The following is a 24,702-nucleotide window of genomic DNA, read 5'->3' on the forward strand; positions in this document are numbered from 1 at the left end:
TTATTCGTCATTGAAAGTTGCTTATTTCTTCAAGAGCATTTCAAAATCATGGAGAAGACAACCTGCATACCCTTATCTTCCTGCATACGCATAGTTCTCTTCCACTACACTTATTCCTGACTAGAATTCGATCTCCATACCTTCTCAAGACAGCACAGATGAAATAAGAGATCGACATTCTCTCCTCCCTCGCCTCAAAATGTCAAACTCTCATCTCCAATCAAAAAATCATATCCACGTGATCGATCACACCAAAGATGCCGAAGCAAACAATCTTCACCATGACGGCCACGAGCGTCCCGTCGTCGCAGACAAGCTCGCTCGCTCCCTCTCAGCCCGTCAAGTACAAATGATAGCCATCGGCGGCACGATTGGCACGGGTCTCTTTCTCGGCACGGGGAAATCCCTCGCAACAGGTGGTCCGGCATCAATCCTCATCGCGTATCTCATCGTCGGATTCATCGTTATGTTGACTATGCTTTCGCTGGGGGAGATGGCTGCATTTGTACCGATTGCGGGAAGTTTCTGTACCTTTGCAGGTCGATATGTAGATGATGGATTGGGGTTTGCTCTGACGTGGAATTATTGGTTTAATGATGCGGTGAGCACGGCATCCGATTTGGTTGCGCTGCAGTTGGTTTGGGCGTATTGGGGAGATACTGGACTGCCGGGTTGGGGATTGGCGTTGATTTTTTGGGTGCTGTTGGTTCTGGCTAATATCATTACGGTTAAGGCTTATGGAGAGGTGAGTTTTGGGATTTAGGGATGGACATGATGGAAAGCTGCTGACTGATGGGAATTGTAGCTTGAGTATTGGTTAAGTCTGTTAAAGGTGGTTACTATTACGGTAGGTGATCTTTGTTTTTCGTGGTTTTCTAGGTTCAAGTGCCTCCATCTAGATGAAAAGCTGGTATCCCAAATCTCTCGAATAAAGTGAGATATCAGTGAGATTGTTACTCAAGATTACTACTTGAATAATGATATCAATCCACCTTTTGATACCCATTCAAAGTTGAAGGAGATCAATAAATCAGAAGCTCCTAAATGTTTTTATTTAACATCCAAAAGTAATGATCGTTTGATTTGATGCTGAATATCAAAAGAATACATATTTTCAGTGTTTTCAGTGGTTTGGGGGGTTTGGTTTTATTGAAGAATGCTAATGCTTCTATAGATCTTCATAATTCTAGGAATTGTAGTCAACTGTGGAGGTAATACTTCTCATACATATCTCGGAGCACACAACTGGTATATTGGCGACGCACCATTTGTAGGAGGAATCGGTGGATTTGCTTCCGTCTTCGTAACTGCATCTTTCGCATGTAAGTATCCCCTCCCCCCCAGAAAAATCCCCAATCTAATTCCTCTCCAGACGGCGGTACCGAATCCATCGCCATAACCGCCGGGGAAACCAAAAATCCCACCAAAAACCTTCCTCGCGTAGTAAAAAATGTCTTCTGGCGTATCCTCATCTTCTACATCCTTTCCGTCTTCCTAATCGGTCTCAACATCCCCTACAACTATCCCGGACTCTCTAGCAAAACAACCACCACTTCCCCATTCACCCTCGTATTCCAAATGGTCGGTGCCAAAGCCGCAGGATCTTTCATGAACGCTGTAATCCTCACTTCCGTCATTTCAGCAGGTAACCACGCTCTCTTCGCCGGAACCAGACTTCTCTACACCCTCTCCGTCGATCGTCACGCACCCCAATTCTTCGGAAAACTAAACCGCAATAAAGTTCCCTGGGTAGCAGTCCTAGCTACAAGTGCCATCAGCGGTCTCTGTTTCGGAGCAAGTTTCATCGGCGCAGGACAACTATGGACCTGGCTACAAAATCTCGTGGGAGTCAGTAATCAATTAGCTTGGATCGCTATCGGAGTAACCTCGATCCGATTCCGCGGGGCGTTGGAACTCCAGGGAAAAACTCATCTCTTGCCATATAAGAATTGGACGTATCCATGGGGACCGTGGATATGTGTCTTGCTTAATGTGGTGATTGTGCTGGTGCAGGGATGGAGCTGCTTCAGTCCGACGTTTAGCGCGGTGGATTTCGTGAGTTTTTATATTGAGCTGCCGATTATGGCGGTCATGTGGCTGGGTTGGAAGTGGCTGAAGGGGACGAAGGTGGTGAGTTATGAGGAGATGGATTTGCAGACCGATGTGCATGTTATTGGGGAGGAGGATGAGCAGGAGAAGGAGAGGGAGAGGACGGCGAGGGGGAAGGTGGAAAAGCTTCTGAGGTGGATTTTTTAGAGCGGTGCATAGAATGAGTGAGAATAAGAATCGGCGTTAATTGTGCTTATCTGTTTGTGAATTCATCATTGATATGTCTTCAATATGCACTATTGATTTAAAAACGTCAAACATATGTAAAACTGCTGTATGTAATGAAGTCAAAGTAGAGGTTTGGTGAATGAGAAGGGGAATAAATGGAATGAGTATGATGGATGAGTCAGGTAGATGGGCAAGATGAGATAAAACGGTATCAGAGAATAGGTCACTCCGTCCACAGAAACCTCTCAGAAAAAGAATCCTAAACTCCAAAAAGCGGAGATGAAATTATTTAATAGAAAACTCAAGGAATCTATTACCAGAACTCATATTCGAAATGAGTTTCTTCACTGACAATTTTATTGATTTCGTTTCACATCACATCATATTACATTATTACATATCTATCAATCAATCTATCAATCACAAGACAAGAGAAGAGAAGATAAAAAATTATTGAGAAAATCCATTAAATATTGCATTCGACAAAATATGATCCAAAAATCATGCCTGCTCATCTGTTCGACTAAAAATTATACATAAAGGAGTGACAAGAAATTTCGTCTCAAGTGAGACATTAGCGCATTAAAAAAGCCTTCTTTGCTTTGTGTTCCATCGAATCCCATCCCATCCAATCCAGTTCCATCTCATCCTATCCTATCCTCCCTTTTACTCCCTCTCACCATCTAACCATCTCTTATTTTCTCTCCCATTGACATCTTATCAACCCCTTAGTTTAGTTAAGAGTGTAAGTGTACGAGCTCTCGCAAGTCCAGCTATCGGAACCCTGTTGACCAGGGTTATAGGTAGCTTGGCTGCTGGAGTAGGATTGAGCGAACAAGGAGCAGTAGGTACCCATTGGCTTTCCATTCTTCTTCAACATGTAGGAGTTGAAGAACTTGCATTGGAATGGAGAGTAGTTCAAGAACTTGTAGATCATTTGCATCCACCAGGAGATGAGGGAAAGATTCTTAGAGTTCTGGGCGGTAGCATAGCCGGCGCAGACAGCGGGGTTGTATGGACCGGGGAAGAAAGCTTGTCCCAAGCAGGTGTTTGGGTGAGAGTGTCCCTTGCTTCCACCACCGCATTGTTGAGGTGGCTTCCAGCCTGGTTGTGGTGCGGGAGTGACGGTCTTGGAGTATCCGTTGGAACCGGTGATGACGACTTGGAAATCAGTGCGCATTTGACCGGTGTTAGTGGCAGATTCAGTAGTGACGCCAGAGCCCCAGAGAGTACACTTGTAGTTGGTGATGGAGGCTGGGTTCTTGCATGCATCAGATGGGTTCATGTAAGGATCACGCTCAACGTAGATGTTGAAACCTGTGCAGAGGGAGGTGCTGTCGCAGAGGGAACCGCACTGAGCGACATCGTAGGTGGTGAAGGTGGTAAGTCCGAGATAGGTAACAGCAGTTACTGCAGCGTTGAGATCAACGAAGGATTGAGTGTAGCCGGAGGGAGTGGCGGCATTCTTGGCGTCAGTGTGGAATTGAGTATAAGCGAGGAAAGCATCAACGGTATCTGGTTGGACCTTTGGTCCGTAACCATCTGGTTGAATTGCACATGCTTTGCTGACATCTGGGGTGGTTTCTGGTACAGCGGCGGTAGAAGAAGTAGGAACACTGTTTTGAGTTGTAGTTGAGGTGGGAGTGCTCTGAGCAGTTGTGCTGGCGGCTTCTCCACTTCCTCCATTACTCCATCCACCATTTCCTCCCCAACTCCAGTAGGTACGTTTGACATTTTGCGAAGCAGTTGCTGAAGCAGTAGCAAGACCGGTAGCCTTGGCAGATCCTGAAGCGGAAGCAGCAGCGTTGTCAATAACTATAGATTCTTTGGTGGCAGTTGGGGCTGGACCAGTGATGGTTGGAAGAGCAATAGCATTGATGGCGGCAAAATCAATGCCTTGAGCAGCTGGTTTGGCTACAGCAAGAGCTGCAAAGCCTGCAATAAGGAGTGCGGAAGAATGCATTTTAAATAATGGATGCGATGTGAAGAAAGAAGAGTATGTAAAGAATGTTTGTGAATGTTGGATGATGAGAAAAAGAAAATAGAGGGAAAGATCAACCTAGATATATGATTTCATTGAAGTATAGGGAGGACCCTCGAGTAACCAAGAATGTAAACTGGTGAGTGCAAAGTAGGCTTCATCGTGGAGGAGAGGAAAGCTCTCAGGCGACTAGCTCATGGAAGGAAATGAGAAACCGGAGAAAGAATTTTTAGTTCAGCTAGATAGTATCCGTTCATCTGGATTCTTCATCGCCTAGTTCTTTGATGCTAGAATCGCTTGGATTTTCCTCAACTACGTCGAGCTGCCAATTTGACAAAATTTCCCGCAATCAAAAGAATGTGTAATTCAATGGCAAATGAGCGATGAGTGTGATAAGACGCTTTGAGGAATTAGTGCTCATACTAAAAACTTTAGTGTTGTTAATCCTTGGGAACGCCCGGTGCACTCAGTAAGGTACCCGCCGCTTTGAACTCTCTCAATGCAGGTACCAGAAGCTTTCCCGTGCGGACCAATGTTCATTTTTGGACGAAAGATGAGAGCAATCCACAAAAAAAAGCTTAAATAGGACTTCATTCTCGCCTCTTCGGGTATTAGCGTTGGTCTATGAACAGATTATGATCAATGGAGCTTAGTGTAAGGAACAAATTTTGTGACTACGCCGCAACAAGGCATGTATTTGTTGTGTGTAGTCAAAGTCTTGGACAATAGCAACCATTGTATTTGGAGGTTGCTTTGATACCAGAGCTTCGAAAGGCATCAATACTCGTGTATGCACACCTCGAGCCACGCCAATCGGAGATTGCATGTAGTCTGTGTAGTCTCTATTTTGGCACATATCAATGGGACAATTTGATAGCGTGAATGATGTCCTTAATTTTGATGGATGTAGGGTCCGTATAGTATGATCGGTCCCCCTTCTTTGAAACATATCTAGTATAACCAAGGCTAATACTCCTTGCGGCTCCTGGCGTCTGCCGAATTTGAATAATCCTAAGCCCACCCATAAATCTGAACTTTCGATATAGATGGTCTTGGCGGTCGGTAAGCACTTCCGAGAAACATTAGTCTTGAGAGAGAGCCTGAACTCAGCAGGCTGTGATGAAAGTCTCCCAGTCACATGATTTCATATAGTGCTTCTCATTTTGTTTCTTTACAAATCTTTGGGGCTGTGCCTCTATGTTGATCGTGTATACTTCTCCGCGATGAGGAACCGGCATCGAGATTCATTGTTCGTTGATCAATGATTAGTTCGATCGAGAACCGAAATCATCTATGATTACCCTACTAGAGGAAGGCTCAATCTGATAGTTTGAAAGCCCAAGAAGCATCCAGATTCCAGATTCCAGAGATGATAACCGAAGGATTTGAGATTGAATTTCAAATCGACAAACTTTTTGTCCTTTTGTCCTTTGACATTCATTATGGCGTTGAACCTTCATGCTACAATTGAGAAAGGTGCAAAATTATCCGACACTCTAAAGAGCTTAAGATGACAAATTTGACTTGCTATACTGTTATGATCGGACGGCATTCTGGCTGTATAGAATAGAACCAGTGGTTCCGATACGAGCATTTCAATCATGTGACACGTCTTTTCGACTACATGGGGTCAATTCTGTCGAGGATGATCCCTTTGCAGAGTATACTCCCTAGTCCCAAGGAGGACATCCTTAGGTACATCCGTGAGTTCGTATCTTCGATGATGGACTTCTCGGGGTTCTTGTGAATCTTTTGCTCTTTGGCTCTTTGGCTCTTTGGTTCTTCTTCGAACCGAGAAGATGATGATGATGGAGAACCCTTGGTGAAGATCCGAACTAGCTCTTTTAGGGATTAGCTCACCTTATCCACACGTGCCCAGTGCTCTCCATGTGGACGGGCTCGACGGGAGAAAACAAGGCGGCACTCGTCACATTGAGAACATTTTATCACTTCATGTTGAGATACAAATCTCATACAATATATAATAAATATACAGCAAACCAAAGACCGCTAGTAGTTATCTAGATATAAGTATGTCTTTTTTTTCCAATTTTTATCCATGATAGGCAGTGATTATCTGAATTGATATCGAACATTGAAAAGATTGTAACCTTATATTTTGGGCATCTCGGTTCCTCCTTCTTCGTTCTGCGGGAGACGTGCGCAGTGCTCTCTCAGCTCAGCCCACTCATAGGTTCATCCAGCACACTCGCACGGCCAACGAACTGCATTTTCATCCGATATCTATTTCGTCCAAAAATAACCTCACAAATCACTTTGGCGGTCATGTCTTCAAGCTCATTGTCAAAGCATCAAGATTGCCGACCTCTGTCATCCATTGACCAAGGTCCAAGTTATTGAGATTCATCGCACTTTGGCAACAACTTCTCTTGAATCGTCTGAGCACGAACACAGATGCAAAGTTGAAAGCAGTCAATCGGCGTACTCGGAAATTTGAAAGAGGCTGAGAGTTTTTCACTCATTCAGCATATGATATGACACATGGCGATGAAAATTCTTCCTTCTCAGATCCCATTGTACTTGTAACAAATAGACATTCATTCATTTATCATCATCATTTGATCAGGAAGAAGATGATCCCTTTCTTCACTTGAAGCTCTCCTGTTCCCAAACTCTTCAAAGTAGCACGAGATTTCGTACAATCACCAGAGGTCTCCAACTATCATTGGGAGTGCGTGCTGCATACATTGTTCGAGTGGTAGTGGGAGTGCAGACATAGAGGGTTCATTGTTTGGTTTTGATACAACATTTGAATCATATTATCACACGAGCATCATGAGAGTACAAATACAGAGGATTCATTGTCTGGTTTTGATGCAACGTTTGAGTTACATTACTATATAAGCATTAGGGGAGTGCAGACACAAAAGGTTTATTGCCTGGTTCTATCACAACATTTGAACTATGATTGTCCCAACATACATCATGCAATCACTCTCATACTTTCATGTTACCACATAACCATTCGATTTAGCCTGGTAAAGACGCCCTACGCCATACCAATACTTTCCGTCAAAACCTCGGCACGATGATTTTCTTGCAGGGTTTAAAACATCTCAGGAACTGATTTGTCCAACATTTCCGACAAACACCACAAGTACCGCTCAGTAACTATCATTCGTTAGTTTAAAAATTGACACGTCGATGGAAGTATTTACGCAGCGGCAGCGGCAATGATTTCATGTCGTTTCGCTCGAGTGAAAGTCGACAATACACCTGAAAATATCAGAGTGAAAATCAAGAGCAACGCTATGAGGACCCCGATAAGTGGTCTTGAAGTGTTGAGATTACTTATAAACCACAGCAGAAAGACTGGCAGGATCAATAGAATTAAGACGGCCGCCAGTATTGTCAATGCAACCACCACGTTGACGCGTTCGGGACTGGAGAGGATGATATTGGAATCTTTCGAATCTGTTTTTGTTGAAGTTCCTGGCTGAGAGGTCAGTAGAGTTCGTCGCCATGAATTTGCTGCAGGTCAAACCATGGTAGAGAATATATACTGCAATGCAAGTCAGTGGTCTAAGTACTCATATATACCCGCTGGTAATACTCACTCTAGCCGTCATATTTTCAGGCTCATTGTCAAGCATCCAAATTGTCGACCTCTGTCATCTACCTATTCATCAAGGCACAAGTCATTGAGATTCATCGCACTTTGGCGAGGGACAAATTTTCTCGAAGTGTCCGAGCATAAACACAATCACTAAACATTCATGACTCATTCTTCAATCTGCGCAAGAACACCGATGATTTATTGTTGCACTCAACTAGAAACATTAATGTGACCACCCACCAGATATCACCTTCACTCAGCGCTCATCATTTATCTAACAATGATCCAAACTCTTTCTCCCACCATTCTCCTGTCTGTTGTTCATTCTCATATAATTTACCCTCCTGCAGCTGGCGGCGACAGACTTCCGACGTTTCCCACGAATACAACAAGAACTGCACAGTATCTAAACCGGTTTAGCATAGAAATGCAAGGAAATGAAAGAAATGGAACGTACGCAGCTGCGGCAGCCAGAACCTCGTGACGTTTAGCTCGAGTGAAGAGCGATAAAACTGCAGAGAAGATAAAGGTAAAAACAAGAAGAACCACAATAACTACACCAATGAACGAACTCGATGTTGATATATGATTAAGGTACCATAGAATGTAAACTGGGACGATAAGAAGTGTGAGAACTGTGATAAGCAAAATCACTGATACTACCGCATTTACTCGTTCAGGATTGAACAAAACTATGTTCGTTGTGGTAGGGTCTGTTTTCTGTTGGAGTTCCTAATCCAAATTCAAATCAGTACAAACAGATTTGAACTCACGAACATTATACGAACTACAGAAGTAAATATATACTAAGGAAATCTGTCAGTAATATACGCTACATCAATAAACATTACTCACCCGCGTCAAGCGGCATGGGAAGTTCTGTGGGATTTTTTCAACAGCGGAATCCAACCATGTATTTTCTCGACTTGGCTTGAGGGTGATGAGATCCTCTTTGGTGAGGATATACTGTTGCTCATCTCCGCAAAGGGGAGCCTCTCGATCAAAGTAATTCTTCAGTCTTAAGTAGTCCACCGTCATTGGCCGGTCGAAATTCGTTAAAGTTTGTGCGTGTGTCAAGAGCTGAACTTCATTGGTATCGGAATTATCAGTTTAGGATTCTTATCAGCCCATCACGCTGGACTCACCATATTCCTTGTACTTTTCCTCAACTGCCTCAAGAATTCCTTTAAGATCATTGCTTTCGGCGTTACAGACGTCTCTGGAGCGCAGCCTCGCGGGCCATCTTCTTGCATAACACCTGTCTATATGAGCAAGCCGATCCTCTAGCTCTCGCAATTCGTCCTGTTTATTGAGCAATATGCGTGCTTGTAGGTGGCCAAATCGTCGATACAACATGAATTGTTCATCACTATCTATGACCGCCGCGAGCTGTGGATAGCCTTGAGGACGCCGCTCAACTGTGTATAGATCAGCATGGGTTAAGCAATAGAACCCTCACTTCAAACTTACTCGTGCTGACGACACAGTCCTTTGCGTCCTTTCTACCTTTAACACCTCGCAAGTATTGAAGATAGCGTTCCGTCGTCTGACTTGGTAGCGATTGCTTGAATTGTTCCTGTGTAACACCTTCCAATCTGATTGGTTGCAATGTTTTATTGTCTAGGAAAGTGGCCATAACCACATCACGAACTCCGTGTTCCCCTTTCTCCATCAAGTCATCGTCATTAGTGTTGAGTGGTGAAGTAGTCATTGGGAATTCTCTGACAACCGTCTTGTTTCTTCAAACTTTTTAGGTTAATTGGGAAAGTGCCAGAAGTTTGTCAAGCCTGCGAGTCATGGTTGTTCATATACGAAGATTGCCCTTCGAGGCTGCAGTCCAATGACAACAAATTCCGACCTCGCACAAATGAGGCTATGTGCATTGTACATGGCATCTCGAAAATGTCACGAAGTAGCTGACCAATCACAACTTGATTAACACGGGAACTTGCATTTTTTGTATGGTACAAAATCAACGATGCTCAATTTGCCTGTCCGCTTATCTTATCCAAAATCGCATCATGCTCCGTCCTACTGCTTAAGTTTGACTCTGCGACCTTAGAGTTCTCGTGAACTTCAGTCTTGTCCTTAAAGTGATAATGGATTTTGTAAGTGTGCCAGACATGCTCTTCATTCCCTTTCGATGTCTCCATTTTTTCATTGCAAAAGAAAGGACCCGCAATCACTACTGCTTCGACTTTCCCTAATGGATCATCCGGATGTTCATAACATACGCGAGACCCAGCATGGAATTTCGCATTTTGGATGGCCCGCCCATCCTGTCTCTATGTTGGAGTTAGCTACATAATTGATTGAGGGTGTCAAGACTGTATCACCGCTGCATTCGTTGTATTGTAATGCTCGAGATCAGCAGGACCCGTCTGTTCGTTATCCATCGATCTGGCTTCCTCAGCCATATTTACTTCTACGATTCTATCAAGATCCGGATACATCTGCTAAACTACTTGCACTGTAGATGAATGCTTAAGTTGATGATCTCCAACTCTTTCGATAAATTTTTAGAGTGACTGTTCTAATTTGCTTGAGGATGAAGCTGATTTTCTAGTTTGCTGTTCACAACAGAGGAAATTGAATAACGAACGCCTAGAGTTGATATTCAAATGTAGCTTGAATGAGAAGAGTCTTCACATGAGGTGCACTGCGATCCTTCTTATACATGGACAAGGAAGGTATGATTCAACAGGTTTCCATTTCCTCAAAGGTTCAATCTTCCTTGGTGTTTGCCAAAGTGTCATATACAGCGTTGTATGAAAGATCATGACAACCATCAATCATTATAGAAATGTTATTCACCCATATTCAATATTGAGGCTGGTGACTCCTAACAAGTTCTTAGAGGCCTCTTGCTTTGATGCAATAGCTTGCAATCAATGAGGGGATTTTACTTCATTATCATTTCATTCAAACTACATTGACACCCAACACGGAGATGAGTTTCGTGGTTCGTTGAGGTATCTTCAAAGTTGTGCGGATTGAATCATCTCAAATTTCCAACCGCCCACAATTATGGTACCTCAATGACCGTTCAATTCATGAAAACACTAATCATTTCTTTGAGGTTCTTTGAATCAATCGGCATACAACATACATGGTAATTTTGAGTCATTGCTCTTTTCATACCACAATCAGTAACTCCCAAGGTGAGTAGCTTTGTCTATGATTTCAAATACAACGTTTTTTGTGTCATTCCGGCAACTCTCATTGCTATGCTCCAGCCTCTAACTCTCGACAAGGTGATTATTTGAAAGATTATGACTTGCAATGATATAGGGTGCACGAGTCACAGATTTGAACATTCCCAGGGAGTTTTCACTCTACTTGATATACATCTACGCTGGAACCAATATCAAAATTGTTTCAAACTGCTACTGTATACATTGATCTGATACCTTTCTCTAATTTTTCTTATCCATTCACAATGTTGAATCTCAACAAGCGACTCAATTACAAAAGTTCAATACTTCTTTGCCACACTTCATGCATTCGGCTATGCTTTATTCAATTATGAGTAGATTGTAAGATTATTCTACAAGTTATCAAGTGTTTGTAGAGCCTACTCGATCTACAATTGGATTAGGATAGGCTCTCTCAACCAGATCCGCCTCTGCCACTGGCCTATCCGAGAGACTAAACTGAGTCTCCCCATAATTCAAATATCTAACAAAATACATATGCCAGTTGTATCGACTAGTCGCGTTCTCTGCAACTACGATCCTTTCGCGTTGGCCTTCGCTGGCGAGAATAGGACCAGAAACCACGACTGCGTCCGCAAAGTTGTTTTCCCCTCGGATCCACATGACACGCGATAAGACGCAAATTTTCGCGTCGGGACAGCGTTCTCCTTTGTAAATTAGGGTGGGATCCTATATTGGTTAGTTTCATTGTGCATTGGGAAGATATGGGATGTGTTACCTCTGCATTTTTTTTATTGTAGTCGCGCAATTTTTCGTGGGGTGTCTTTCTTCTTCTCACTGGTGGCATGTCTGTTATTTTAGTATTGGTTTCCTCGTTTTTACTCCGAAATTGTACTTTTAGATTTATGCGCTGAATAGATATTACAGTGCAAGTCAAATGCTGGTAGCTTCAAGACAGACCAGATTTGCGAAAATGATGTTGATGGTATAAAGTTGAGCGGGTGGTGGAGGGCAATATATATCGATCGAGCCCCCTTGACTGTTTCTTAATCGTTGCTCAATGACACCTTCACATGGATCAGAGCAGTGTCTGCCAGTCATCACGCACCCTGTGAAGGTGTTTGACGTTTGCCTTACAATCACAAATCAGTGAGGTCATAAGTATTCAGTGGTACAGGAGGTCGATGTGCCATTCTTTGAGAAGGCGCATACTACGAGGATAGTTTACGGAACCTTATCTCATGGATCTTGGGCATATGACGTCCATACATCACAATTTGACCACGTACTGATCACTTAGCTATACATCTAAATACCTGGTGTGACTTCACATGATTGCCCAACTCGAGAGCTTCCATTTCTGTCTCGCACATTGTCTGTCCATCGACTTAATACCACATCAGTAACTATGAAGTTTCGATAGAATTGATATTTCTACAGTTGGGAAGGCTATGCCTAAAATTCACAAACATCACATGGCTATAATTCCATTCTTTGCCCAAACTATCTTACGCCCATGATATTCTTACCAAATCATAACATGGCCCATACAGTTTCTTATACCACCCCATTCTGAAAAATCCACGATATCCCATTCCAGTATCTATCTGAGCAGTACAGTCATCTATCTCAATAGTACAATTCCCTCAGAGATATATTTCAGTGACTTCAATAAGGTTCATCTCTTGAGGTTGCTTTGTCGCATCCGTTGCATCCATATATCTGACGCAATAAGTATGCCAGATATGCTGATCATGACCGAGAATACGCACCATTCTACAGTAAAGAACAGGTCCCTCCGTGATGAGTGCTCGAGAATTTTCTATGTCCACATCATCATCGCATGAGTAATACCATACTTGAGATCCGACCTGAAATTTTGCATCGGGAATGCGCACTCCGTTGTAGAAGAGGTTTGGATTCTGGGATTGTGTTATGTTATGTGTATTGCTTTGGTGTTGATTGGGAGTTATGGAAGTATGCTTACTCTTGCGTTACATTTATGGTAGTTGGCTAGGTTTCGTAGAGCTGCTGATTCACTCACCATGGTTTTTCGGTTAGGCTCTTCGTCCTGCGAGATTGAATAGTATGCCTATTTACTGGCGCTCGTACCGAGAACCTGTTTACCATGTAGGTGATAGGTTTCCACCGTCTTTGGAAATGAAAAATGGCAGTATTGAGCGATATGAATGTCTACCACAATATCAATGACCCAAGTGAAGTTAAGGAGAAAGATTTATCTACTCAAATTCCAAGTGACCTGGGTCGCAGGGGGGCATTGTTGCGATACGAGTGAATATATGCACGTGAGCACGCTAGTTCCACTAGCGTACGCATGTATTGCATATAGTCCTCGTAGCTCTAGAACCTAGAATAGATTAGACACAATATCAATAATGAGAAATTACAAATGGCACATATATGACATAGTACCAGCAATCCATCAACTCACAGTCGCAGGTCCAATTCCCAAAGGTGATTATAGAATCCATTTATTAATAGTACAGGTCAACAACCTGAATATTCATTCTCAAATTTCGGATACAATACAATACAATATTCAAAGTTGATGCAAAACATCAAACTATTAGAATCTACCGATCGGATTCATGGATCCAAATCTTTTGATTTCCTGTCTGCAATCCAAACTATTGGAGACTCTAAAACATTGATTCATGACGGGGCAGATACATCGGGAGGTAATTGGTCAAGTTAAGGGATCTTTACAATATGGAATTGTTTTGTGGGTATTTATATCATACACAGATCCACAACATGAACAACATGAGCAACATAAACAACACGAACAACATCACACAACGATGAAATGTATAAAATGAGTATTATTTTGAGGGAGGGAATGAAGTTCATACACATTCTCATTGCATTAGCAAGTCGAACTCTCTATCTACAAAACTTTCCCGCCTTATTTGGTTTTAGAAAGCTGAATTTCCTATGAAAACATGCTCGTTATTCTGGCTCAAATGTATGACTTCGTGACTCCGACCATTGAAGCATCTAGGATCATAAATCTCTACGATATTTATATGAAAATTCGTGATATCAGCAGGCTTTTGTGTTTGATTCGCAAACGCGTACTGGTCTTGTGTTATTGTCTGTGTGAGAAAAGTACAGCTGACGTAGTACCGACGGTGTAGGTCCTAATTGTCAACATTTTATTCTGTCTAAAGAGCTAGATTTGTACAGGAAGAAGCAATCCTTACATGTTGAGACTAGCCCTCTCGCTTAGTCTACTACAGTGGCCTAATGACTTAAGGTCATTCACCTACGTTCATAAAGTTGTTGCAAGCAGATCTGTTGGTATCAAGTGAGCTTCTAAGCGATCAAACTCCTCATTCGTGGGAGAAGAACGCTCATTTATATAATGCACAACTTACAGGCTTCAGTGTAAGACTATCTTTTAATTTAAATCTAAGATTATCGAAGGGAAACTGTAAAGACCGGTTCTTTTGACAACTTTTGTGCCAGGCTGAGAAATTTTTCGCAATGCCCGATCCATCAAACGGCTTCGGTGGTCCTCCAGCTCCATCACCACTCCATGATCCATTCGCAGGCAAAGTGTTTGAGGTCAACACTCTTGTGTATTGGACTAACCCCACAAACTTAATTTGGATACGCTCGGTACCTGTCTCGATCCGCGCCACCATTTTGAAGAAGCATGAAAACCCCGTTATTCCTGCATCTTCTTCTACATATGTTGGTCAAGCACGGAGAATTGCCGACGCGAAAGTGGACGATGTGGATGACTGGTATGATATCATGTTATTTAATGGCGCTACAAAGTATAGAGTCAATGGCAAAGAGTTAAGCTGGCGTCCAGTATCGGAAGGGTTGGAAAATAGTCATTAGCTTGGGATTTTGTAGTATGGTTTTGAATTGTTTGGTAGCTTTGAAGACAATGATAATCACTGGGATCCTGCTTCTATGCTTCATCTTCTTCATGTAGATATCTGAGGATACCCATACTTAGAGACCAAATATGTACATCCTAATCCGTCTTTCATTAACGTTAAAATCCCTTCTTCCCGAATCTGCACAACCTTGCTCTCAAGGCTCTATGTTCTCATGGCGTGTATGCTTTCATGAAGTGTGTCTTACACGATCTGGTTAGAGGAAAAACTGTTACAAGTGAAGTAGAATAATCGACGTTTTCTTTTAGATAAAAGAATGCTCAAACTCCTTGGAATACTTGAAAATCCATATAACTCATCAAGACAACAAACACTACCTTAATCTGCCTCCTATTGAATCGGTTGTTGATCAAGTAAAATCAATATAGTGTACACGTCAGCCAGAATATGGCACCCGCTTGCACCTGGTAAGCTCACAAACCCCATAATATGACTCCCCATGATTTGAATAAGGGTTCGTTAACACGGAGGGTGGTTGTGGTCATCATGCAATTTGTGAATTGGGAAGAACATAATGACAGAAGTTTGGCTCCTGAATGGAGAATGATAGTGGTGTGCTTACAATATCTCTTGTAGTACGATGGAGTCAACCTTCAAATTCAAACAATTCACTGTTGTAATTTTAAGGCATTCACTTATATAAGAGGGAATCTAGGAGCCAAATGATTATAACTAAAAGTAATATTACCTTGGTTCACTAGAAACTCATTGAATTGCTCTTAAGCTCACGAGAAATTGTAAAAACACAGGGCACTGAAACTTTTCAGACCCAAAAAATTAAGCATCCATTTCGCGCCGACCCCAAACTCCTTTCATGGAAGAACTCTTTTCGCGCTCACCAGGAATTGGTCCCTCGGCTGTTCGTCATACCCTTCACTGATTTAATACCCTGTGTCTAGATATAAACTCCAGCTAACATACTGAAGGTTCCACAATCTGCGCAAGCATTTAAAACAGGCGACATACTCTTTTGGACCGGCCATAAAGGAACTACACCTCCTCCCTCGCCACAACCACCATCATCTCCCTCTTCTTCGCCTCCCTTAATCAACAACTCAAACGACAATGCTAAAATTCGTGTTACTGTGATTAAGAAACACGAAACCGTTATTGCGGCGCCACGTTCAAACCGAGGAGCAAATTTGAACGGAACTTCGACTATCAGTACCAGTAGAACTATCAAAACCGAAGAAGTTGGCGTGTTTTATGATATACGAGTCGACGCGGGTACGATAGTGCAAAAGGTCAATGGAAAGAAGTTGACATGGCTCTGAGTATCAGATTCGGTCGGAATCGCGGTTGAGTAGAGGATGTTAATGCGGAATAGCAATATGGGTTGATCTAGTCTTGTTTAAGAATCGTAGGTCTTAAATACATGGCTGGGTTTGGAACAATAGAAGTCGTTGATTTTTGATGCCATTTATAAAAGTTTTTGTTCTTGACCGGTTGTGATTTTTATATTGTGATATGCGTTGTTCATCAAATGCTATTACGAAGTTTAATTATATATAAAAACCGTTTCGAATTAAGTTAATAAAAGCAATTTCAATATTTTTTGATGATTGAATGTTCCAAGGCTTATGATTGTTAAACTACAGTCTAGACTATCAGACACCCTGGTAATGTCACCGACATCAGCTCATTTGTATAATTGGACTGTGATTGCCATCAAGGTGCCCCAGATATAGGCTCAAATTTCTTGAAAAGTCCTGCTTTGACGAAGTATGAGTGTTCCTGAGCAATTTTGGAGGTGAATTACTTGTATGTTTGCACTTCCAGCTAGTGATTCAGAGTTGTCAGTTTGTAAATAGTTGCTAATTATGCGTTTTGCAGACACAGTAAATCCAAAGCGACTCGAGAGCGTAACAATCTTCAGTCATATAAGTCAGAACTTACGTGTAGACAAGAAGGTGCCGTAACAAAAGATCAATATCTACTTGTTTCCAAAAAATACTAGTCAAATTTTACCATCTTCTAGCACTACTAGATGTTTTCAATTCTAATTACATCAAAAATATCACAATCGAAATCTCTCGCCATAATTCCAAACTCTGACCAAAAACCCCTGATGGGCAATTCCTGCTCTAATTGTTCTGATGACACATCCATTCTCCCATCCGTCCGTTTACCCCCTACTCACTCGCGAAATCTCAACTAACGAAGTTCAGGATCCTACAAAAGTAATATTCAAGAGAGGTGCTCGTGTTCATTGGACCGGAAAAGGAGAAACGTCAACAGCACCTACATCTGACATTCAAACTGCATCAGAGATTAGCAACGTTACCATGAACCGAGACTTGACATCGGAAATTCATTCGGGCATTGGTGCTTCCGCTGACGATGCTAAATTCATTCCCGCTACCGTGAGATCGGAGCGCATAAGAGAGGAAATCTGTCCCGAAGAAGGGCGGGAAAATTTTAACATTAGGTGTTGTTATATGATAAAGTTGGAGAATGGGGAAGTGAAGAAGGTTGAAGAGGGACAGCTGCGTCAAATTGCAAAGGATCGATAGGGCTCCGTTGAGCTATGGCACACTTTCTCTAGATATACCACAATACGAATTGATATCTCAGAGCAAATAACCATTTGAAATTGTTGAAATTGGAATGGTAGATTTTAAAACAACCAAGTCAATAGCCGACAATCGATTCAATCTTAAATTAATACATTGTTAATTTTTCACTCACTTGATCAAGATCGATTAGCAACTCTAGTATTTCACGACGAAGAGTAGCTAAGTACATGGAAGCATCATATTGAGATTGAAGAAGAACATTGTTGATTTCGCGAAGTTAAATATCCTTCAGAATATCAACTACATACAAATAATCCCACGCCGCTCTCGAGAACCCCCTTTAAAGCATCGCTAGAATCTCCCAACTTAACACAAACATCTAAATTTCAAATCTCCTGATCTCCCGAAGATGATTTGTTCCTAATAAAAACCTTCAAATCTTCCTCCCTAGCCCTGCTCATCACCATTTCACTAGTCGAGAATGGAGGAGGCCCAACCATGTACTCAAACCCCTGAGTACCTTCAATTCGGTTCGTTCGTATTATGACGTATAGGTAATTGCCATTGGTAGTCCATTGTGCGTGATCTCCGGGGAGATAGGGCGGAAGTATGCTTGGGAGCGCACTGTTCGACATAGTGATGCGGTATGTTGTCTCGTTAGAATTTATCTGATTGCTTCGATTTGAGTTGGGTTCAAAACCAAGAGGGATATGAATAGGAATATTCACGATTATGAGCGCAAAACTTTTATTCTTATATGGGAAGAAGATGAACGAGCACACATCTGTATACATGACTCAGAGTTTCAAACACCGATTTAAAAAAAAATCGGCGTTTGTGAAAACATTGTCATCAGACCTTCATCATCAGTAGCAATACAAACATCGGCATGTAAAAGGTTAGTCACTATCCTCGACTTAGACTCACAATGATAATAGACTTCTTCATCACTGTGTACACATGTAGGCAAGACATACACTCCATCAGAAAGGTTTGCTCGCATGCTTCTAAACACATGAAATATCACAAAAAGAGAAAATCGCGTAGGAATTTCATATCACTTGCTCTTCGTCAAATCTCAATTTCAACTCACATGAATTGCATCTAAGCGACCCCTCCCGTATCATGTAGAATTGCCACACTACAGGTATCTTTACTCTTTCCTCCTGATCATGAACGGTTGGTACCGACACATTCGCATCTGATTAAATCGCGTTTGTCGGCTGTCCTTCTCGTCCGATTATGAATAGAATGGCACATTTCATATGGCCGGTAGCTAATCCCGGGGATACCACATCAGATGTATGGTTTCTTCCATCCGATACCTCTTGTTCCCCGGGCAGATGGTACTTCAAAGAGGAACACTGTCTGCGAGATCACTTGAGAAACACAATTGCTTTGTAAAATTGATATGATTTGAGAGATTCAGAGTTCCTAGAATATCAGAACTACATAAACATAAAAACCTGACATTAATTTAAAATATGATACAACTTTCGTACAGATCCCAGCCCTAGAATCAGAACCTCCCTGTCAATCGCCATCTAGCATCTCGCTTCAAGCGCCAACGTCTAATCCTTAAAAATCTCATATTAGCTTGGTGTCGAATATGTTTCGCCGCATCTGGATAAGGGAACATTTTTGTCCCTGGTAGACAGTTATCAATCTCAGCTATTGCCTCTTCCAAGCTTAGAGGATTCAGAATTCGCGCTTGTCGATTCGCTTTAACGGTGGATCTTCCCGGTCCATAGAGAATGATCAAACGATTAATAACTGCTCTTCTGATGGCGTGTGGTTCGATCTCTACGCCCATATGGTGGAGTTCTCGCAAAAGTACAATACCGTTCGTGATATTGTATGTTACTTTATCACTCGCGCGTACAAAGCCTGGAACCTTTGGCGATGGGCTCGCTAACGCTCGTTGAAAACCCCATTCCACAATGGCTCTTTGCAGACTGGGTGGGAAGAGACGCTTGAGAGGATGTTGATGGTGCCACTTAGGAACTAGATCGTCCGGAAGTTGCGTGCGATCTCGAATTCGTAGATGGTTTGCACCAGGTAGAAGATCATGATTTTTGGAGCCATACCAGGAAGCTAGAAACATGCACAAATTGTGTAACTCTTTTTCGCGGCCAAGCATCCCTAGTCGCCGAATGATTTCGGTCCAATGATGTACTGGAACTGATGAGCCAGATGTCATGATACCTGTCAGAATCTTGGTAGCCATAGTTACATCATCGAAATTATTGTGCTTGGGATCCATTACTGGTCGCCGACCGCGCCGACGTGGTCGCAAGAGTTGCCGCAGAATACAGGATATCGAAGTCGGTTTTACCGGTATATGATTTATCCGCATATCGGATAATGTCTTCAGCACAGCATTCCATTGGTGTCTGATAACGCAAATCCTAAGGTGTATGTTGTAAACGTCAAAATCAGGAGTTCTGCTCCCGACTAATCGTATGGCCATCGCTTGTCGGAATTCGGTTAATTGTTCTTTAGCTGCGTACGAAGCCAAGAGTTTCTCTTGGAGTATCCAATCATCAAGTGCTGCAGGATGCTGGTCGCTGTTTACTAATGCGTTCACATATTCTTGATTTCCCTCTCTCGCAAAAAATTCCACGGCCTTGACAAACTTCGACTGACCAGGAGATATACCAAGATCTGCGAGCTGATCGAGCCTCTTAATGATAGCTTTAGTATCCGGATCCCGCAGAGCAATAGATTGAAAAGATAGGGGCCCAATTTCCTTAACTCCCAGTGCGTGAATAGATTGTATGGATACATCTAATGGCACCCAGGTTGTAGCAAGCCATCGAGCTCCCAATTCGTCATCATATTTCTTAGGTTTAATATGAAAGACTTCACCATGAATAAGATTCATCATCTCTCTAGATATACTTTGAGTGTCTTTAAGCTCATGCTCTAGACCAGGAGGTATGGATATCCCTGCATGTACCAAGCTGCGGGCGACCCGAAGAGCCAACGGGCTTTTGAATTTTGTCAACAGTCGAATCAGATCTTCTGTAGGTCTTGCAGTTTTTGGAAAGTCTTTTTTCTGAAACAGCGAGAAGTGCCATTTGTATGCAGATGAGTATTCTTCTCGGTGATATAATGGTACCATGATGCTGGAATATGATACATGAAATTTACTTCCTTCATAAATCTTCCGCAGAGCTTCGATATCTCCCCGAGAGTAATCACTCTGAAACATAATTTCTCGAAAGCTTTAGCCTCTGGTGAATGATGCACCATTAATCTTCGATGCCATTGAAATGCCTCGGCGCCTCTGCCACTCATTAAAAGATGATACATGAGCCTCGTGTAAAGTCCATTCCAACGTTGACCGGTTTGTTGCAGTAGACCATCCGCATACCGAATAATGCTTTCGAGCACAGCTTTATCTTCTAGGCCTAAATCTAAAAAGGCCCTCCACATTGTCCAAGATGCCAAACCCTCGACTGGTAATTGGATGTTCCTAGTGATTATTGCTTCCCAAATCATCCTCACTCCCTCATCGCCATAAATTCTTTGCCTGTATACTAAGAGCACCGCCCAAAGTTCAATATCTTTCTCATAAATCGGGTTATCGACTAATCGTAGTGCGCTTTTCCGAGCCCTTTCGGATACACGCGATTCATATTCAAGTTCACCAGGTGTGAAGTAATTTTTCCATCTGTTGTAATTTTTGGTAGTCATCGATTTCGTATCGGCATGAGGCATGACTGTGTGGGAGCCATTCGGAGCTCTTTTCGAAACCACATGCCGTACGGCTGGTTGGGCGGTGGCAAGGCTATCATGTTGCGAGTTATACTGATTGGCAGCCTCAAGCCCAATGCTGACACTTGCGTAGTTTCGATTGCATCTCTTACCAGCACAATCATATTGAATGTTGGCGGACGGCGGGATATTCGATGCGTGTACTAGATATCGAAGGAGATTCAATGATGAATATCTAGAGATGAGCCGTTGTAACGCAGGGCGCATTATGATGCGCCGTCCCTTGAGATTTCGGTCAGATACTTATACAGATCCATCACTGCCATAGAAAGTATCGCATGCTTCTTATTAAAGCTTACAAGTTAATCGAGCATTGTCTTTCTTCAAAATATTTTGGGGCTGCTTTGGAAGTTGAAAATGCTTAGTCATAAACACTAGCGCGGCTTTGAATCCGAGCTTCCTGCGAATTCAACATCGAACCACTTCCTCGAATACCCCAAACAAACCGCAGTAACGCCTTGAATACAGACACAATGGCTGGGTAAGTAACAATCCTAAGTCTTCACAGGGCCGTGGTATATGTCGAGAGGTTGCGGAGATTATGGCTACACCCGACTCAACCCTTCACCGAACCTGCGAGAAATTGTTGCAAGACCATTTACTGACTCTTTCAACCCAACAGCTACAAACTCCGCGAGAACCGCGTTCCTTACTACCAGGCGCTCTTCCAAGAAGGTGCTAAGAAGCACGTTCGTCAATGGAACCAAGTACGTAAATTGCTCTCTATTCCCAGGCATGGGGGTGGGGGTAGAAAATACCTATGGCTATAATGAAGGACAATTCTGATAAGTTATGCAGACTTCTCGCAGCAAGATCCTGCTCTACCCATACTACGTCGCTCTTTGGGGAGGTTTCGCCGGTATGTATAGCATTCTATAAGAGGCAGGAACGGTTTGACTGATATTGGAACAATAGGATCTATGTACATGATGTCGAGAATGGTTTTTGGACACAAGACTTGGTTCGGAAAGGGATAGAGGTTGCGAGTGAAACGACAGAGTATGTGGATGCTTGGGATCTCGAGGAGCGCGGCGGTGTACATTGAAGTCAAAGGATAGATCAATTTCATTATACCTCGAATACTTGGCGACAAACCCCCATGGAAATGCAACACCTTACTGGCCTCAATGATATATGTACCTCCTCAGTCCCACGTCAGAACAATCATTGTGCAAGGAGTCATTTCAAATTTCAAGATTTTTGTGAAGTCTCCTCTTCAATTTTCGTCTAATTATCTCATACTGTGGAAAAATGACGCTTCTTCACAACAATACCTACTAGGTAGTCCTACATCACAAGTGTGTGAGATATTCAAGTTTAACATTGGCTACACATGTTTCTGAGCGTGCCTGACCTCATGTCGCATCATCGAAATGGTTCAATATTTTTATCCTGGTATTGGTTCATTCCAAAAATTCTTCTTGTGGGAAGGTAGATGATGACGAGCGATTAGACACTTTCTAGCAAGTAAAAGGCTGTTCGGTCAATGTCTTCACCGTTCATACACAGTGCTACATTTGAGTTCAACCTGAGTTCAATAATCGAATCACATGATCTGATGATCAGTTCCACGCTACTATAAGAACAGCCCAGAAGCTAGATACATCAGATTGTACACTATACATAGTAATCTGATGTAAATTACACAGATTGTTCTCAGAGACCTTGTTCTTTGGAATATAAATACAAAAAGGAACTTCCTCATGACTTCCAGACCCCTTCCTGAAGATTCAAGAATCCCTAGATCGTATAATCTATTACAGCGAGAGAGAAACAATACCCCCTTTTACGATATGAATGATATTCGCAAAATATTGTTGTCATGGTTTTCTCGCTGGCTCTGAACATAAATCTAAGCTAAGCTAACAATAAGCTTAAGTAAAGGTTCTTTTTAGAATGTACTAATAATCTCCATTTCGTTTGTCAAATACATTACCCTTGCCCCACCATTACTATTGGTTAAGAATCACAAACAATATCATAGACATTTCAATCAATATTTATCTCCATTGTAATCGTGATTACCTTCCTTGTATTCACTACTCCGAGTCGGTTTATCTTGTGAACATGAACGAACAAAACAAGCCACTTCTTACTATTCACGATCTCCTGGCGCGCGAGGAGCCAAGCCTACGACGTGCCAACTTACCATTTACCTACCGGGTTATCGCCTATGTTGCCACTACCCATGAATTGATGAGGCGCTTCTATATAGACAAGCCGGTGGGGCTTTTAATAAAGTCAAGCGGCATATGCGAGGGGGCTGTCAAGCCATATTTTTGGTAGGCATTAGTTACAATTTTGCTTATCCAGCAGATACTTATACATACGTTTTGGCTATTTGCATGCAGATTGTATTTGCCCAAACGCATTCCATATTATGCTCCAACGCTAACAAATATACTATAGCTTCATACATGGCATAGTCAACATTTCGATCATCCTTATGCCCACATCATTTGCACAAGGTCACGAGGAGATCTCATACCTTTGTTCGTGGATTCTCACTATCAGTCTATTGCCAGCTAGTTTCTATACTAGGTGGGATGAATGGAGGCTCTTGAAGGAGGAACTAGAGGAGGAGATAGAGGCGCACGTCAACTAAAATTAGTACCAAGATGAAATTAAATCTGACTCTTCCTCTATCAATCAAGCTTCATCTCGGCTGATTGAATCACACTGTGAACGAACTTGTTATGATATCGATCCGGAGCTGAGGAACTGACATCGAAGTGTCTTTTGCGTCTCGAATTTCGTAATGTCTCGACCCAAGCAAATTCCTTTCGTTTTTCTAAAACTCGCCTCCCTTCATCTTCACTCTCCTTTAATGCACGCGCCATCATACCCTTCATCCAGTTGCTTTTAGTGTTTGTGCATCGATAACATTCAACTCATCGCTTCAAATAATCTTACTGCAGCATCCAAAGTAATGATCATTTATCTCCTACTTTACTCTCATCGCATTCCTAGCCCAAGGATTAATATACATCCTCAACACGATAGTCGCTCTATACTCACCATACTCGCTGACATCTCAACTCTTCGAATTCGTCCTTTCCTATGCTTTGGCTACAGTAAGGGGGTACCATTCTATCAACAAAATCATGGATTAAATGTCTCGATTGATCGTCAAGAAACCATGAGAAACAATCAACTTGGAATCCCTTCTTGCTCATTTCGCAAAAATCCCACTTCTTCACCTCTCACTTCCTCACCATCCATCTACGCTCCTCTACTACCCTCCCTGTCCCACACATAAGCTGAAAACCCTTTACTCGTTACACATTAACAAACCCCTCAACTTCGCGTCTGTCCACCGCGAGTGCCATGTTTCTACGAAAACCCTGACAACGCACAAGCCATATCCGTTTCCATTGGCCGCCATGGATACATCGCGTTTATTTTGTGCTCATACAACTCCTTCGCCCATGCAATTTTACCATCCCTCACTTTACCACCTACTTCTCCTCCAAAACTCACCTAT

At 42.4% G+C, this 24,702-nt stretch overlaps 10 protein-coding genes across 10 annotated transcripts; 4 read left to right on the forward strand and 6 right to left on the reverse strand.

Annotated features, from left to right (window-relative positions):
* Nucleotides 1-199: 199 nt before the first annotated feature.
* On the forward strand, nucleotides 200-2,256 carry Bfra_008023 (putative amino acid permease protein; the record flags this gene model as incomplete). The annotated part of the gene is made up of 4 exons (XM_037338389.1): nucleotides 200-745; nucleotides 806-847; nucleotides 1,175-1,322; nucleotides 1,373-2,256. The coding sequence occupies 4 exons, from the start codon at nucleotides 200-202 to the stop codon at nucleotides 2,254-2,256; spliced, it is 1,620 nt and encodes a 539-aa protein (XP_037190452.1).
* A 754-nt stretch (nucleotides 2,257-3,010) lies between these two features.
* On the reverse strand, nucleotides 3,011-4,240 carry Bfra_008024 (putative cnd3 protein; the record flags this gene model as incomplete). Its single annotated transcript, XM_037338390.1, has 1 exon — nucleotides 3,011-4,240. The coding sequence occupies one exon, from the start codon at nucleotides 4,238-4,240 to the stop codon at nucleotides 3,011-3,013; it is 1,230 nt and encodes a 409-aa protein (XP_037190453.1).
* A 3,931-nt stretch (nucleotides 4,241-8,171) lies between these two features.
* Nucleotides 8,172-10,252, reverse strand: Bfra_008026 (uncharacterized protein; the record flags this gene model as incomplete). Its single annotated transcript, XM_037338391.1, has 8 exons — nucleotides 8,172-8,241; nucleotides 8,293-8,567; nucleotides 8,609-8,641; nucleotides 8,691-8,920; nucleotides 8,981-9,253; nucleotides 9,306-9,574; nucleotides 9,885-10,120; nucleotides 10,172-10,252. The coding sequence occupies 8 exons, from the start codon at nucleotides 10,250-10,252 to the stop codon at nucleotides 8,172-8,174; spliced, it is 1,467 nt and encodes a 488-aa protein (XP_037190454.1).
* Nucleotides 10,253-11,392: 1,140 nt separating this feature from the next.
* Nucleotides 11,393-11,837, reverse strand: Bfra_008027 (uncharacterized protein; the record flags this gene model as incomplete). Its single annotated transcript, XM_037338392.1, has 2 exons — nucleotides 11,393-11,719; nucleotides 11,769-11,837. 2 exons carry the CDS (start codon nucleotides 11,835-11,837, stop codon nucleotides 11,393-11,395), a joined length of 396 nt encoding a protein of 131 aa, XP_037190455.1.
* A 799-nt stretch (nucleotides 11,838-12,636) lies between these two features.
* Bfra_008028 (uncharacterized protein) lies at nucleotides 12,637-13,037 on the reverse strand (the record flags this gene model as incomplete). Its single annotated transcript, XM_037338393.1, has 2 exons — nucleotides 12,637-12,912; nucleotides 12,978-13,037. 2 exons carry the CDS (start codon nucleotides 13,035-13,037, stop codon nucleotides 12,637-12,639), a joined length of 336 nt encoding a protein of 111 aa, XP_037190456.1.
* Nucleotides 13,038-14,497: 1,460 nt separating this feature from the next.
* On the forward strand, nucleotides 14,498-17,435 carry Bfra_008029 (uncharacterized protein; the record flags this gene model as incomplete). Its single annotated transcript, XM_037338394.1, has 5 exons — nucleotides 14,498-14,852; nucleotides 15,705-15,781; nucleotides 15,849-16,180; nucleotides 16,756-16,837; nucleotides 17,091-17,435. 5 exons carry the CDS (start codon nucleotides 14,498-14,500, stop codon nucleotides 17,433-17,435), a joined length of 1,191 nt encoding a protein of 396 aa, XP_037190457.1.
* A 389-nt stretch (nucleotides 17,436-17,824) lies between these two features.
* On the reverse strand, nucleotides 17,825-18,073 carry Bfra_008030 (uncharacterized protein; the record flags this gene model as incomplete). Its single annotated transcript, XM_037338395.1, has 1 exon — nucleotides 17,825-18,073. One exon carries the CDS (start codon nucleotides 18,071-18,073, stop codon nucleotides 17,825-17,827), a length of 249 nt encoding a protein of 82 aa, XP_037190458.1.
* An 884-nt stretch (nucleotides 18,074-18,957) lies between these two features.
* Nucleotides 18,958-21,425, reverse strand: Bfra_008031 (putative pentatricopeptide repeat domain-containing protein; the record flags this gene model as incomplete). Its single annotated transcript, XM_037338396.1, has 2 exons — nucleotides 18,958-20,496; nucleotides 20,592-21,425. 2 exons carry the CDS (start codon nucleotides 21,423-21,425, stop codon nucleotides 18,958-18,960), a joined length of 2,373 nt encoding a protein of 790 aa, XP_037190459.1.
* Nucleotides 21,426-21,691: 266 nt separating this feature from the next.
* On the forward strand, nucleotides 21,692-22,247 carry Bfra_008032 (uncharacterized protein; the record flags this gene model as incomplete). Its single annotated transcript, XM_037338397.1, has 4 exons — nucleotides 21,692-21,699; nucleotides 21,841-21,925; nucleotides 22,017-22,077; nucleotides 22,134-22,247. The coding sequence occupies 4 exons, from the start codon at nucleotides 21,692-21,694 to the stop codon at nucleotides 22,193-22,195; spliced, it is 216 nt and encodes a 71-aa protein (XP_037190460.1). The 3' UTR covers nucleotides 22,196-22,247.
* Nucleotides 22,248-23,285: 1,038 nt separating this feature from the next.
* Bfra_008033 (uncharacterized protein) lies at nucleotides 23,286-23,823 on the forward strand (the record flags this gene model as incomplete). Its single annotated transcript, XM_037338398.1, has 2 exons — nucleotides 23,286-23,500; nucleotides 23,628-23,823. 2 exons carry the CDS (start codon nucleotides 23,286-23,288, stop codon nucleotides 23,821-23,823), a joined length of 411 nt encoding a protein of 136 aa, XP_037190461.1.
* Between the last annotated feature and the right edge of the window lie 879 nt (nucleotides 23,824-24,702).

Source organism: Botrytis fragariae, assembly GCF_013461495.1.
Source record: "Botrytis fragariae strain BVB16 chromosome Unknown tig00000112, whole genome shotgun sequence".
NCBI lineage: Eukaryota > Fungi > Ascomycota > Leotiomycetes > Helotiales > Sclerotiniaceae > Botrytis > Botrytis fragariae.